This window comes from Alternaria rosae, assembly GCF_020736505.1.
Source record: "Alternaria rosae strain MPI-PUGE-AT-0040 chromosome Unknown BKA58scaffold_1, whole genome shotgun sequence".
In the NCBI taxonomy this organism is placed as follows: domain Eukaryota; kingdom Fungi; phylum Ascomycota; class Dothideomycetes; order Pleosporales; family Pleosporaceae; genus Alternaria; species Alternaria rosae.
The window spans coordinates 3,693,441-3,706,954 of record NW_025763570.1 but is presented as its reverse complement, the minus strand read 5'-3'; the positions used below and the strand labels follow the sequence as shown (position 1 = coordinate 3,706,954).

General features: G+C 52.0%; 6 protein-coding genes across 6 annotated transcripts; 2 read left to right on the top strand and 4 right to left on the bottom strand.

The window, feature by feature from the left end:
- Positions 1-390: 390 nt before the first annotated feature.
- On the top strand, positions 391-1,872 carry BKA58DRAFT_302719 (uncharacterized protein; the record flags this gene model as incomplete). Its single annotated transcript, XM_046166943.1, has 1 exon — positions 391-1,872. The coding sequence occupies one exon, from the start codon at positions 391-393 to the stop codon at positions 1,870-1,872; it is 1,482 nt and encodes a 493-aa protein (XP_046031589.1).
- A 550-nt stretch (positions 1,873-2,422) lies between these two features.
- On the bottom strand, positions 2,423-5,880 carry BKA58DRAFT_23359 (107-domain-containing protein). Its single transcript, XM_046166534.1, has 4 exons — positions 5,707-5,880; positions 3,403-5,629; positions 3,012-3,351; positions 2,423-2,957 (listed from the first exon to the last, which is right to left on the bottom strand). Exons 1-4 carry the CDS (start codon positions 5,752-5,754, stop codon positions 2,483-2,485), a joined length of 3,090 nt encoding a protein of 1,029 aa, XP_046031588.1. The 5' UTR covers positions 5,755-5,880; the 3' UTR covers positions 2,423-2,482.
- A 602-nt stretch (positions 5,881-6,482) lies between these two features.
- On the bottom strand, positions 6,483-7,231 carry BKA58DRAFT_373761 (uncharacterized protein). Its single transcript, XM_046169253.1, has 5 exons — positions 7,020-7,231; positions 6,895-6,958; positions 6,804-6,850; positions 6,640-6,731; positions 6,483-6,589 (listed from the first exon to the last, which is right to left on the bottom strand). Exons 1-5 carry the CDS (start codon positions 7,020-7,022, stop codon positions 6,553-6,555), a joined length of 243 nt encoding a protein of 80 aa, XP_046031587.1. The 5' UTR covers positions 7,023-7,231; the 3' UTR covers positions 6,483-6,552.
- Positions 7,232-7,537: 306 nt separating this feature from the next.
- On the top strand, positions 7,538-7,905 carry BKA58DRAFT_304083 (ubiquitin-related domain-containing protein; the record flags this gene model as incomplete). The annotated part of the gene is made up of 2 exons (XM_046167005.1): positions 7,538-7,771; positions 7,846-7,905. 2 exons carry the CDS (start codon positions 7,538-7,540, stop codon positions 7,903-7,905), a joined length of 294 nt encoding a protein of 97 aa, XP_046031586.1.
- Positions 7,906-8,144: 239 nt separating this feature from the next.
- Positions 8,145-9,277, bottom strand: BKA58DRAFT_23312 (uncharacterized protein). The gene is made up of 2 exons (XM_046166521.1): positions 9,117-9,277; positions 8,145-9,036 (listed from the first exon to the last, which is right to left on the bottom strand). Exons 1-2 carry the CDS (start codon positions 9,148-9,150, stop codon positions 8,486-8,488), a joined length of 585 nt encoding a protein of 194 aa, XP_046031585.1. The 5' UTR covers positions 9,151-9,277; the 3' UTR covers positions 8,145-8,485.
- A 1,222-nt stretch (positions 9,278-10,499) lies between these two features.
- BKA58DRAFT_373756 (uncharacterized protein) lies at positions 10,500-12,454 on the bottom strand. Its single transcript, XM_046169252.1, has 3 exons — positions 12,135-12,454; positions 11,969-12,080; positions 10,500-11,919 (listed from the first exon to the last, which is right to left on the bottom strand). Exons 1-3 carry the CDS (start codon positions 12,438-12,440, stop codon positions 10,796-10,798), a joined length of 1,542 nt encoding a protein of 513 aa, XP_046031584.1. The 5' UTR covers positions 12,441-12,454; the 3' UTR covers positions 10,500-10,795.
- Between the last annotated feature and the right edge of the window lie 1,060 nt (positions 12,455-13,514).

Sequence of the window (13,514 nt, the reverse complement as noted above, 5' to 3'; positions counted from 1 at the left end):
CGCAGGGCAATCGCTTGCTTGCATGGCAATTCGCGCATGCTAAGAGACCTCATCCTAGTGCCGGCCGCCAACTTGCCTAGACGTGTCTATCCCGCATCGTCACTGCTTCTCCACCCCGGCCGGAAACCGGATCCGTGGACCGCGCTCACCCAAACCAGCGACGAAACGTCGGCGCTCCACAGCGATTGACCCTTTCTCTACCACCCTTTGGAAGCCTCCACCACGGAGAGCGGCAATGACTCTCCACAATCCATCCAGGACCGAGTGCTCCCGCGCCTGCGACCTTCTCCGCCGACCAACAACACAACGCGCGTCCCAACCTGCGCAGCCCTCACCCTCTCGCAAGCTATCGGTTGGCTAATATATATCATCGCCAACATGGCCTGGTTCATGAGAGGCGTCCAGAGTGCCGTCTTCCACTATGCCTCGTGCGCCCCCTGCACTGGCTACTCGGACGGCAGGAAGAGACGGAAAGCAGCAAAGGCCGCGAGAAAAGTACGGGAGAAGCTGGAGCTGGAGCAGCCCGACGCCTACCACCATCCCGAACCCACTGGGACCAATATATACTGGCATGAGGAGATCGTCATGGGCCCAGGACCGCCGCCACGAAGGGCGCGAAGGACCAACACGGGTACTACAGGCAGCACAAGGGGCATGCCAACACGCGGAACACAGGGTTCGGCTCTGAGCAAGGGCGGGAGTAGCATCGACGTCGACCAAACCGGTGACATGCGCCTCAGCGACGACACCCTCGACGACGATGAGACATGGAACCACAAGCGCTATCAGAGGGAAGACGAGGACCTGTGGGGCCATGACGAGCCCTCAATAAACCTCGAGCAGACCATGACAGGCTCATCAACAGGAGGCGTCGGCTATCAGATACGGAGACCAGGCACTTCAAGATCCGGCAGCTACTACACCGCGCGCGCACCTCCCGTCAACGATCTACACCCTCCTGTCGTCAGTCTCCCCTCTCCAGACCCTCTCGACAACCGATGGATGCTCCAACCTCCACCCAAAGCTAGTGTTATGGCTGGAAAAGAACGAGCAAGAAACAGGAGTCGGAGTGGCAGTGGCGCGAGTAGTCGCGTCGAGTTGAGCCTGGGCCGCCAGGTCAGCACAAGGCATTTGATGAACAAGCTGGAACGAGGCGAGACACCCGAGGCCCGCTCGACGTCGCCGAACGGTTCGTATTTCAACCCGTCACGGTGCAGGACCCCACAAGCTCGGCCGCCTTCTGCCACGAGCAGTTCACGCCGAAGACAGAGAAGAGACACCAAGGTCGACCTCGCCATGGCGCGGACCGAGACAGTGAGCACCCAGCATTCATCTGGAGACTCCAGCGATACAATTGTCCGAGGCAATTCCGCACCTCGCTCCGCAGTCGTCCCAGACATCAAAGTGATCCGCGTCCGTCAGAGCCGACCCGCACTCTCCACTGTTCTGTCTAGCAACTCGGGAAGGAATGGCAGCGACGAAAACGCACTCCCGCTTCCCGAAAAGCCCAGTCCAGCCCACCACCGCTACACCACTACGTCGACCCCCGATTCCATCCCTTACTACACCAAACATCGCGAACCTCTCAACTCTTCCGATATATCCTCCCTAAACTGCCTCCAAGACCTTGTTTCCCCGCGCGCACTGCTCAACTCGCGCTTCGTCTCCGCACCACTCGTAGAAGCCAAGATCCGCTTACCACCTTCTGAAGAAGACATGGCAGCAAGAGCGCGACGAGATATGTCCGACAGTGGCTTCAGCTTATCGCGAGATTGGGACGAGGAGGAAGAAGGCATCGTAAATGTCCCGTTCGATCGAAACTTTGGGCCACCGGAGAGGGATCCTAGGTTTAGATGGAGTGTCGACTTTTGAGTGCATCTCTACCTCCTCCGCCACCACCAACACACACACATACACTTCACTTCTCCACGCGCGCATCTTCAGCGTTGGCATCTTATTGCATTGCATCCATCGCATAGCCGATTCCTCCACCTGTTTTCTCTACCTTTTTTTCTTTTCCCTTTGTTACCAGCGATGATTTTGTTCCGCAAAGCGAAAATTGCATACTCGCATTTTGGATAGACACGAACTTTGACGACCTACACCAAATGGCGTTTTGGCGGGTCCTGATGGATTCAGGCATCGTTTTCTTTTTTTTGGAGGGTGCTGGCTTCTGGCATTGTCACCTATTCGCTTCTTCAAGGTCTGGGTTTTGTATATATCGCTGCATTAGATATATGACTATTCGAGAGTGGGCTCCAGGAAGAGCTTCATTTTACAGCACAAACACTTGTTCTCGATCGGTGCATACATCGCTCAAGCTTCATTCTCCCCAGCACCTTGTGTATACGGACTTGAGGTAATTCCTTGTTTGCTTGCTTTGCTTTGCTTTGCTTTCTAACATCGCCCCATAAACAATGCACACGCATACTACATGATTCCCCGTTCCATTTGATATCTTACAACTCCACGTAAACATGATCTATCGAGCGCCCAAATCCCACAACCTAAGCGTCTCGCCCTTTCCACCCCTCTTCTTGTTGCCCTTTTCTTTGCCACCCTCAGTCAACTTCAACATACATTTCGATACAGCCGCTAAGCATTCCAGTACTTCGCTCATCCTGCCTGTTTCTAGCAGACACCTCTGCACCCACTCGTTACTCCTGTCCGCTACTACAACAGCTACCTCCATAGCCTTGATTGCGGGGTCCTTGTTCAGGAACCAGGCTGCTGCTTGCAGGACTGAGAGGTATGCGAGAATTATATCCGGTACGTAGGCCTTCATCAACTCCCAGGTCTTACTTGTAAGGTATTCAGGGTCGGCGGCGGAGGCATCGGAGATGGCAGGGATGAGGGTGTCAAAGACGTTCGATATCGAGTCTAGGAGCGCTTTCGTGCGTTGGGTATCGGGCTTGTGTTTCGCAGAGGCCCCGTCCTTCTTGCGTTCAGCACGGATTCTGTAGCGAGGGTCAGTTGGTGTACTTGGTAAAGGGAAGAGAGCTTTGACTGACTGGATGAGTGTCTGCTCCTCTTCACGCCATTCGCGGAAGAGGACCAGTAAGCGCACAATCTGCTGAAGTGTGTAGTATGCGGTGCTACTCTGGCGCAGCGCATTCACCGTCCTCCTGTGCCGGTCTGCGTTGGGCAGTTTAGCCATGGGAATAGCGGCGGCTCGGTCAGCAGTAGACAGGCTGTCACGGTGTTCATGCAGTCGCTGTTCATCCTGCTCCTCTGCTCCTGGCATTGTGAAATCGAAGGGGTAGCCGAGCAGGGCTTCTGTCCTTGATAACGACAGAGTCTCGACGCTTAGATCGCCGATGACCTTCTCAGCGGCGGCAAGTCGACCATTAACTGAACGATATGTTAGCAAGTTTCCGTTTGTGCATGTTAGACGTGACTTACGAAGGAAGATGATCAGCGCGCTCTGCAAGTGTGCAAACGTATTCTCGTAATCCTTTGCAACATAGCTGTACCATTGCACCGAATCGATTACAACCTCGTCTTGTGGGCTTATCTCAGCACCGTCGAATGTCCGCTTGACACGCACGCCCGGCCATAGCAGCTGCTCGGTCGGAAGTGTAATCTTCTCTAAAATGTTAAACCGCTTGATAGGGTTAGTGATAACGCCATAACCATCGTTGGTAAAGTGCGTAAATCCACTATCCCGCGAAGCAAACGTGAAGCTCTGTGAAATGACTTGGACGACGTCAATCCGATATGACTCCATCAGCGCAACGGAGTGTCGTTGCTCAGAGTTGTTCTTGATATCGGGAAGCACGCGTGCAAGACTATAGGCTGCTCGTTCGTCGATGAGTTGCGCGGCGTATAGTGGTATGGTATCGAACCGTTTGGTGAGGCGCAAGAACTCGATGTAAGCTGTGATGACATTGTCCATAGCTAGGAATTTCTTGTCCTGATGTGTATCCTCGAAAAGCGTGTGTAATCCGTTGCGAAGGACAATGAAGATGTGGACAACAATGCGGAAAGCGTGTGGATCTTTCGCAAGGGCCTGGTAATATGGCTCTGCGTGATATGTGCGATGATCTCCGGCGGGTATTGGGCTTCGGTCCTCTTCTGGTGAGTCTGGGTGTATGATGAGACTGTGAGGTCGCTCGTCCTTATCGAACATGTCTGCAATAGCCACACCAACCTTCAGCATCAGATCATCAGCACCTCTGCCAATTAGCGCGCTCTGGATGAGTTTGATCGGGGAGACCGCTTGCGCTGCTGTGCTCTTCTGCTGCTTCAGAAGCCCCATGACCTTTTCCGGTGATCCCTCCCAGTCTCCGATATTCGCGACGGCGTCCTGGAACAGAAACTTCTGAGTCAGGCTCTCTGTCACTCGATTCGGATGCTTCTTCTGAAGGTATGAGTCGAATCGCGAGAGAAGAAGTGCGTTGTAGTGCGCATATAGATGGTCGTCCCAAGACCTGCAGACCGTCTGTACTTGCTTCAAGTCTCCACTCAACAGCCCGTATACAGCGCCTTCGTATGGTATCCGAGCACCCCTTGCGGCGTAGAAGCACATGCGACGGAACAGATAGCCAACCGTCGGCCCTGCGACATTCGGGCCACCTTCAGGATGGCCCTCATACGCAGCTCCAATGCTAACACCGCGCCACGACTCGTTTCGTTCGTAGCACCAGTCGACGATTGTCTTCCAGGGGAGTCCCCGTCGCATCATTTCATATGCGACCATCCAGAGAGAGCGCTCGTAGTACTCATCGCTCCGTTCGAGTGCGCGCTTTTGCCTAGAAGGAGCGTCCGGGTCCAGTTGGGTAACGAGGTTCGCGGTTCTGTCTGAGGTCTTGAGATTCGAGTTGATCGGCTTCAGAGGCTGGTCTATGTCGTCCATGCGCTTCGCCTGCTTGATCTTTGTCTTCGTCTCCAACCATCCGCTGGTCCATGTGTGCGCGCCCTTTCCGGAGTGTTCCTCAAGCCCTGTAATAATCGCCTTGACGTCGCTGTCACTGTCGCGCGCTGTTTGTTCCAACCAGCGAAGGACAAGCGCCTTCTCTTTCGCCTGGTCATCCTCCAGCAGAAAACGATCCCAGATCTCACTATTCTTGCAGTATCTTGCAGTTCCCCCAACTTCTTCCAGTTGCGCTTGCTTTTCCACAGTAGAATCGGTGCCAGGCTCGGGGTTGTAGTGTTCGATGACCAGCTTCAACAGTTTCCATGTCGCAAGCTCAGCCTGCCATTCTCGTAGTTCTCGAACGTTCGCGGAGACGGAGGCCGCGTTCGGTTCGATGGACGAAATGACTGATTGTGACGACTGGCCAAACAGACTCTGGGCTGGGTTGTCTGACGCATCTGCCATAGTCTGTATTTGTCGACGAACAGTCTTGCTGAGGCTTCCCTTGTTCTCTGCTTCGGTCGTTCGCTTCAACTCCTTCACGTGCGATTCCGCAACGTCTTGGAACTTGCCGACCAGCTTGACCGTGGTCTGGTATTTGGCTTTCTTCGATTCGTTGCCATGAACATGCCAGTGGTCTACTCGCTCCGCGAACTTCTCCACCTCTTTCCCTACCCGTTCGGCCATTGCGCGCAGCGGTTGTAGCGGATCGTTGGGTTTGGCGCCGTTTGTGGCTCGAGACGTCCCGAAAAGGAGCGCATTGTTGTTGTTGGACTGGATAGAATGTCAGCCCCCATTGGAGCGGAATTGGAGGTGTCTCGGGAGGCAGCAGGACCTCTCTGATGACTTACCTGAGCTGCAGTCGGCTGCGACTGACGCGATAGTGATCGTGAAGCCATGGCGGACGTGAAGAATGTAGTTTGGGAAAGGTGAGAAGAAGGCGATGAGACAGTCTCAGTGATACTCGATCAGACGCGCCCCAATGACGTGTTGAGAGCTGTGATGCTCGTGGTTGACTGCCCCAAGCCCATCACAAAACACAAGTCGCGCGCGGACGGTCCCTGCCGACTAGCGCGTCGCCAAGAGCCGGCGCGCTAGTGAACATAAAACTCAGAATCTGCCCTTACCCAGAGTCTCTCGGCACAATGTTTTCACAGGACGGCGCCTTTAGAGTCTCGTCAGGAATCTTCAATTTCTCATGACGCGCTCGTGCTGTCCTAGATCAATGCGCTTCCTGGTAACCTGGCTGGACTTCCAAGTGAAGTTTGACAGTGCGGATGATATAGGAAGTGATACATCTCATAAGCTAATGGCCGGTCTCTCGAACGGCACTCGAATTTCTCCTGGCACCATATTCGTCTGGCCATCTCGGCTTACATGTCTCCATGCGCCAGCCTCGCGAAAAAGCTTCTTTCCCTGGAATGCACTTTGGCGAAAATGGGAATCTTTGATGTTCGCTGTAATTGGCGTTCCAAATGCATGGCCAAACGCCAGCGGATACCATCTGGGCACAATGCAATGTACCGCTGACTGCAGAAAAATGGTGCTCCGTCGCGACAATGCTAGTGACGCGAAACTTCTGCATGGAGAGGGAGAGGTCCCGGTGTCAATGGTAGAAAGAAACTACAGGCGTTTTGATTTATTATGTTACACAGCTATAATTACACAGGGATATGTACATCAGCCTGCTAGAGAGGCTATGATATCCCTTTCGCACGCTGCTCCATCTTGAGTCTAAGATGTCGTTAGAGTTGCCGATGAGTTGAACGGATCTCGAAACTCACTTGAGGAGCGCATATTTCGGACAGCTCACAGTGCTGGCATTTTCTCCCTGCTCTTTGTAAAAAGCGTTGCAGCACTCGTATAGTGCATCGACCTGGTCTTGGTCAGGCTGCGGCCAAAGTCGCCCATGTATTCAATGGCTCTCTTGTGAGACATGGACGCGTACCTCTTTTCTGCACTTCTCCTCGTTGTAGTTGTTCTTCTGTATGCAGTCTATCACTTAGCTCAGTATGATACAAGTTGACTAGATTACATACTTTGAATTGCACATGCTCTAGGATGACACGGAGGATCTGTCCTCAAGTCCTTTTCCATTTCTCCCTTGAATCTCGTCAACTTGGTACTCGTCGCCGCTTCCATAAGCGTGACATCATGAGCATACCATTGTGAAGACACACAAACTGCCCAAGCGCTGCAGGATTCGGTATGCAAGGTTTGCAAAACTGCAGAGGCACAAAAAGATAGCAATTCGGTAACAAAGCAGGTGAGACGAATTATGTCGTGCAGGTAAAGGTGATGAAGGTGAAGCCGGTTGGCTAGAGCTGGCCAATGCTTTGAGAGCGAGACCCCACTAATTCTCAGTGCTCCCACCTCATCGTCGTTGCGCTTTCCTCCTTCACACAACTTCCCACGCGTTGCCACCGCTCCTACACACACCCGACGCGTCTGCCCAGCCTCGCGAGAGTCTTCTATCACCCGACGTAATCAGCACCAAAGCGCCGGTATTAAGGTACGGCTATCTCCGCACTATATAAAGCAGCCTCCCCCACGACAAAACGGCTCTTCCTCATTTTCCACCGCTTCCGCTGGTTAGCCGACTGACCTCGCCGAACAGCCCTACTCGACCGCTCTGCGACCCAACACCTCACTTAGACGCCCACGCACCTCCCACGCCTCAAAATGTCTGACAACGGTTCGCCCAACGTGCAGCAGAAGCCTGAAGACGGTGGCCAGAGCGAGCACCTCAACATCAAGGTCACCGATAACAACAACGAGGTCTTCTTCAAGATCAAGCGCACCACTGCCCTTGGCAAGCTCATGAACGCCTTCTGCGACCGCCAGGGAAAGAACATCTCAAGCGTGCGATTCTTGTTCGACGGTCAGCGCGTAACAGCCGCAGACAACCCAGACACGGTACGTGAGAGAATCACAGTCGTCCACATATAGCGCAAGACTGCGTTTCTGGGACAATTGCTAATGCGACACAGCTCGACATGCAGGATGGCGACACCCTCGAAGTCCACCAAGAGCAAATCGGTGGCTGCTGACCGGCGACCCTCCGCAACGTTGTGCAGAGCTTCCTACAGCTCCACCAAACTTCGACACCCAGCGGCTAGGCCATCACCTTGTATACCCACGAGTGCGACCTGCCGAAGACCTACGAGGACACGATTGCTTTCAGCGGCGGCGATGGCGGAAAAGAGGCATGGGTTTTGCTTTCACATATGATACTATGGGTTCGGGCGTCACGGATTTACCAAGCCCGCCTTGCGGCGCGATTTGAGTCTTCACGCATTAGCTGATGGTGCGCCATAAGCGAGAAGGATTGAATTCACTACATACTTTCCATGACTTATATGCACGTGTCCTGGAACAAGCAGCAATGTGCGGCAATTGAAGATCGGTGACTACGGTATCTCAAGCGAAGAAGTGGTTCGGTCCAACGCCGAATACAATCGATGCTCGATAATCCCATCTGCAGCAAAATCAACAAGCTAGTACTTTCATGCTTCCTCGATATCAGGGGCACCTTTTTACATCTAATTTACAGATTTGCGTAGACTATATGTACAATAATACCAAAACCACATGTCGAGCGTAGTCTCAGCATAAGAGCGTTCAACTGCTCTAATCATCCCAAACAGCCTTCTTCCTGGCTTCCCTCTCCTCCGCCTCCCTCTTCTCCCTTTCCCTCTCCTCAGTCCTCCTCTTCCTCTCCTTCTCCCGCATGACACGGTCATACTCCCTCTCCTCCTCGGTCCTCTTCGGCGCTCTGACACCCAACGCACCCGCAATCATCCTCCCAGCTACAGACGTTGTCTTCTCCGGTCGTTTATCTGAGCCACCTCTGCTCGAACTCCGGCTCCCACTATCGCTGAGACTGGAGTTCAAGTTGTACGGAACATTGTCCGGGTACTCGAACTGCGTGGGACTGGCAGGTGTAGGCGGCGGCGGGTTTGGCGGGTTATCGCGCGAAGTAGTGGTCGACAGCGGTTGTAGAGAATCGTGTGGTGAGCCCTTCTCTGCAGACTTGCCGAGGTCTACATCTTCCGTCTCAGTATCCGACCCGCTGAGTTCGGCTTCCCAGCTGTCTGCCACAGGCTTGGATTTGGGCTTCTGCGCGGTTTTCTGCGGATGCGAGGTTGAGAGCTCAAGGTTGCCGAGGGTGTTTGCGATTTCTGGGGTGACGGCATGTTAGTCGGTGCTTCTCCAATTGAACGTTTGATGCACGAAAGTGCTGGATAAGGGAAGTGCGTACCTTCTTCGCTAGGTGTCTTGTTCATTGGCGCCATAATGTTTCTTCCGCAGTGCGTATGCCGTATGCCGTGTGCCGTGTGCCGTGTGTGCTGTAACCTTGGGAGGGTCGTGTGAGGCTTGCGATGATTTGCGGGGTAAACGTTCCGGTTTCTTTGAGCAAGATATCGGATGCGGGGGACGATCAATCGTTTAACGCTTCTGACTCTAATAAAATGGCAATAGCAAACTGTCAAGCGATTGAAGGTGCAAACAAGGACTTAAGAGGAAGGGTTCAACTGAGCCTTGGAAACTAATTATGGAAGTCCACGGATCGCTCCATTGTACGAAACGTGGAACTGGCTAGCTTTCCCCTGCGCCGATTGCCCGCAGAATAGGGTGCCTGTGGGGAAGGGCGCGCGTCACAACGCACGACATGCTTTCGACGTCAGATCGATTGCTCCATTTAGGTGCGCGACCCACTCTCTAGATTCCAGAACGTCTGGTGTTCGAACAAATATAGATGTGGCTATGAATTCGTCTACAAGGAGTGAGGTGGTTTGCGCAACACGTACGTGCGTGTTATTGCATTCTGGACCGATGGACCCTGAAAGAGGTCCAAAGTGATATTCAGGGGACGAGGCCTAGACTTTGAGCTCTGAACTCTTCCTACGGTTTCACTGTTCACATCACCGCCCTGCACAATGAATTCAACTGAAAAGGTGCGCTGCCATCCATATTAGTGCTAGCAACTAAGATAACAACATCTCCAAGGCAATATAGACTTCTAGGAGAGAACTAGGTGTTCAGCATTGTCTGATTCACGGACGAACCACAATAGATCCTAGGCCGGCAACACCTTTCTCCGTTATCACGGAATAAAACTCCCAGCGTCCTTCCCACACATCATCGCCAGTCAATCAAGAGGGAAGCTTTCGCAGAATTTGGGAGTAGTAGAGCGCAAAACAGGTGTTTCCGAAACACACCTGGATTGAGAACATTATATAGAGTAATCCGACCGCGTTTTGTTGCCCTGCTCTGAATCAACACTTCACCGTGATAGTAGAGTGCAGAACTTCGACAATCACGGGGTCGAAAGCACACCCGAGTTCTTCGACAATTGAAATAATGGCAGATATGTTGCTGAAGAGGTTCGAATGAAAGGTCGGCAATTGGGGTCCAACAAAGAGAGATCTGAAGACGAGCAAAACAAAGAATTGTAGCAGAGGATCTATTATGCAGGGTCAAGGCGAGTGCGAGTGCGAGACATAAGTGGGTCAGAGTAGAGGTAAACTGGAAGTGCTCGAGAGAAGACGCGAAAAAAAGTGTCACGCGAGAATGAGAAGAGGTCAAAAAGCTTTGAACGGTTAATAGCGATATCTAGGGGATAAAGCCTGCATTTTAAGCTCCAGACTCTTACTACAATTTCACTCCGCATCTATAGTGGAATGATTTCGTCACATTCTAGCAGGCATCGCCTCCATACTGCCGTCGTTAGTAGTATATAGTTCGGGTTACATTGCTACATACACAGTATAGGGTTTTGATAACTAGATTATATCGAAGATCCTGTATGCTTTCGCTTCAATTTCTCGCATAACGTTTCGAAACCTTTATCAGATCCCACGCAACACGGCCCATGGTTTACATTATAATTTTTGATACAACGACAGCTACCATATGTACCAGGCAAGTGAAGGTCGTCTACCAAGGCACACAGAAGGCGCATGAACAACCGCCGTGTTCTACTTCTAGCTGTTGTAGCTCCGACTCCAATTCCAACTCCAGCTTCCTAAGCTCTGATTTGATTATCATATGAAACGTGGACAGCGCCAAACGAACGTCGTCCAAGCAAATCGAAGGGTGCAAATTCGAATGACAAGAGCGGTTGAAGTTCCAGTCTGAACAACGAAGCGAAGGAATTATCCACCATCGTGCGGCTCGTCGTTTCGTGTAATGGGCAGCAATGATACTAGCCCAGCCATCAATAACGGGCACTCCCCATTCCAGAGGCCTGATGGAGGGAATGTTGAGCCAACCTGTTGCTTGTAGCATCTGGGCAAATGGGCCGGACCTTGCGATTCTGAAAGGTGCAATCAGCGTACCAAATCGATATAAGGTTAAATCGGAGTCGACTGAGATGATATAGGAACCCATGGCTGTTTCGTATACATGAACACAAGCTCCATCTACGCCAGAATAGAATCGCTGCCGGCACAAAATGCGGAGATTGAAGCGACTGTCCATCACGTTTCCAGGAAGGGGCGGTAAAAAGTAAGCATCGGGAAAGTGCTCACAAAGCTCTAAGAGGAGCGAAAATTGGGGTACTCTCAGTGGCCAAGTGTCATGCTTTCCCAGTAGATCAGTGTACTTCTCTTTCAGTCGCTCGTTGGTCTTCTTCCTCAGTTGATGTGCTGTACAGGCTAGTCGCGGTGTGTGAACGCCGAAAAAATGATGTACTATGTGGCACTCAAGTGTATGTTGGTGACTGTATTGCGGCATGTGAACCTTGTTGCATGCAAAGAACAAAGCTGAAGCCTCAAGTATATGCCATTGGCCGAGAATGTCGTGTGAGGAACTCGTCTCGAACGCCGGGTTTTGGAGGCTTTGTGTGCGACCCATGATCATGACTATATAGAAGTAGCATCCGAGATCTTGTTGTATTCTTCTTTGAAGATTCATCAAAAGAGATTGCATAAGCCTCTTCTGACTTGGCTTTAGGCCGTCCCGAATCGACAGCAGTTTCGGTAGGCTCGAGGTAGAACTGCGAATCGCTGTCATCTCATCGTGTATATGACGCAGTGCTAGTTTTGTTTGGAGTGCAGTATCTGAACAGTCAGTAACCTTGTCGTAATCTTCTGGAGTATATATACGTACCATAGGACCTGTCAGGCGATAAACAGTTGATACGCTTCGCTTTTGGTAGTGTTCCGGTCGAATAGCGATTCCAGAACTTCGCGCACATGGCGCAGGGGACTTGTTTGTCGCACTGATGCTCAAGTTATTAGCCATGATCATGAGCCAATATCGGTTTGGAACATACCTTCTTCTTTATGTGCACACAATGCGTACATGAACGACCGGCGAGAGCGAGGCCTTGCACGTCCTGTTTTGCTGACTCGCTACGGTGGCCTCTGCCCTTAGTAGGGTTATCTCGACCCCGAAACGAAAGGATATTGATAGAAGATTGCGGTACTTTGGCTCGTTTTGAGATGCGCTTCTCAACTTCCCCTAACGAATGGTCATGATTTTCGCCGTCTAAAATATGGAGTTTGCGCTTGGATGTTATTGGTTTCTCCCGGATTGGTAGCGCTTGTGTGGGGGCAGAGTGCGCAGTAGACCATACCATTGACTGGGTTGCTGGTGCCAACCACGTAGATGTGATGGGTACGACTGTGTGGATTGAGGCATATGAGACGCATGGGCTCATTTTATGCGACAACTCCAAGTCCATGGGCTGAAATAGCGATTCAGTCGCTCTGCGTTGTGGCCTCGGCCATTTATAGTCAGTGCTACCGACAGGTGTCGTCACATACGACTCTGGGCTACCACTGCTTATCCCCCGGCCCAAAGTATCATCGAAATGGGCTTGGAAGGTATGGGGATCGGGATCGCGGCTTGTAGAAAGCGTGTAATACGGCATCTCGAGCGAGGGATCGCCACAAGCATAGTCTTCCACGAGAGTGCCTGGATAAGGAAGATCATAGTGCATATCCAGAGGAAGAGAGTCCGGAGTGATTAGAGAGGTATTCATTTGCGAGTACAAACCGCCATCAGTATTGGCATGCATGGAGATCTGGAGAAACGTAGCCTTAGTATACACTCGGTTTCTTCTCATCCGGCAAGATTGGGCTTACGGGTTCATAAACACGAGTACTGCCATTGGAAACGGCCCCATTGGGGGGTTGGGGCAGCCAAGCTGAAGAATGCAATTCGCATACGTCTGAAGACAGAAAATCGTTGTCAAATTCTAGAGAGTTTTGATCCGGCACCCATGATTGCGCCAGATGGACAGGTACGCTCGTGCTGGAAGCAAGTGAAGGGCCATCGTACCAGGCGTGCAACTGCTCAGAAGAGTTCAAGTACAGTTCTATAGCAGGGGATCGATCATATCCAGAGACTGCATATGATTTGTCGAAGTCGGGGAGATACCTCTGATCATTCGAAGCTGGATCACCGTCTTCCATGTGGATGTCACTTGCGGGCTCAGCCATATCGACAAGGCTGGCTACTCTGGTAGAGAATGTGGGAGGACAGATGAGGTTGATGAGACACAAGTCAGCTAGATGTGATGTATAGGCGAAAGAGACGGTGCAGGTGGATGGCAAGACCGTAGCCCGAAAAGCGGACACGCAGACATATTATAGGAGTAAGCGACATCGTTGACAGCAGTCCAGCGAGAAGCCACTTGTCGTAGAGCGCA

Coding starts and splice junctions, on each gene's coding strand:
- BKA58DRAFT_23359 (XM_046166534.1), bottom strand. CDS start 5,754: ATGGCTTCACGATCACTATCGCGTCAGTCGCAGCCGACTGCAGCTCAG. Junction 5,630..5,706: donor CGCAGCCGACTGCAGCTCAG/GTAAGTCATCAG, acceptor CATTCTATCCAG/TCCAACAACAACAATGCGCT. Junction 2,958..3,011: donor GAGGAGCAGACACTCATCCA/GTCAGTCAAAGC, acceptor CCCTCGCTACAG/AATCCGTGCTGAACGCAAGA.
- BKA58DRAFT_373761 (XM_046169253.1), bottom strand. Junction 6,851..6,894: donor TAGAGCATGTGCAATTCAAA/GTATGTAATCTA, acceptor GCTAAGTGATAG/ACTGCATACAGAAGAACAAC. Junction 6,732..6,803: donor AGGAGAAGTGCAGAAAAGAG/GTACGCGTCCAT, acceptor GACCAAGACCAG/GTCGATGCACTATACGAGTG.
- BKA58DRAFT_23312 (XM_046166521.1), bottom strand. CDS start 9,150: ATGGCGCCAATGAACAAGACACCTAGCGAAGAAG. Junction 9,037..9,116: donor CAAGACACCTAGCGAAGAAG/GTACGCACTTCC, acceptor CCGTCACCCCAG/AAATCGCAAACACCCTCGGC.
- BKA58DRAFT_373756 (XM_046169252.1), bottom strand. CDS start 12,440: ATGGTATGGTCTACTGCGCACTCTGCCCCCACACAAGCGCTACCAATC. Junction 12,081..12,134: donor GTGTGCACATAAAGAAGAAG/GTATGTTCCAAA, acceptor CTTGAGCATCAG/TGCGACAAACAAGTCCCCTG. Junction 11,920..11,968: donor ATCGCCTGACAGGTCCTATG/GTACGTATATAT, acceptor CTGACTGTTCAG/ATACTGCACTCCAAACAAAA.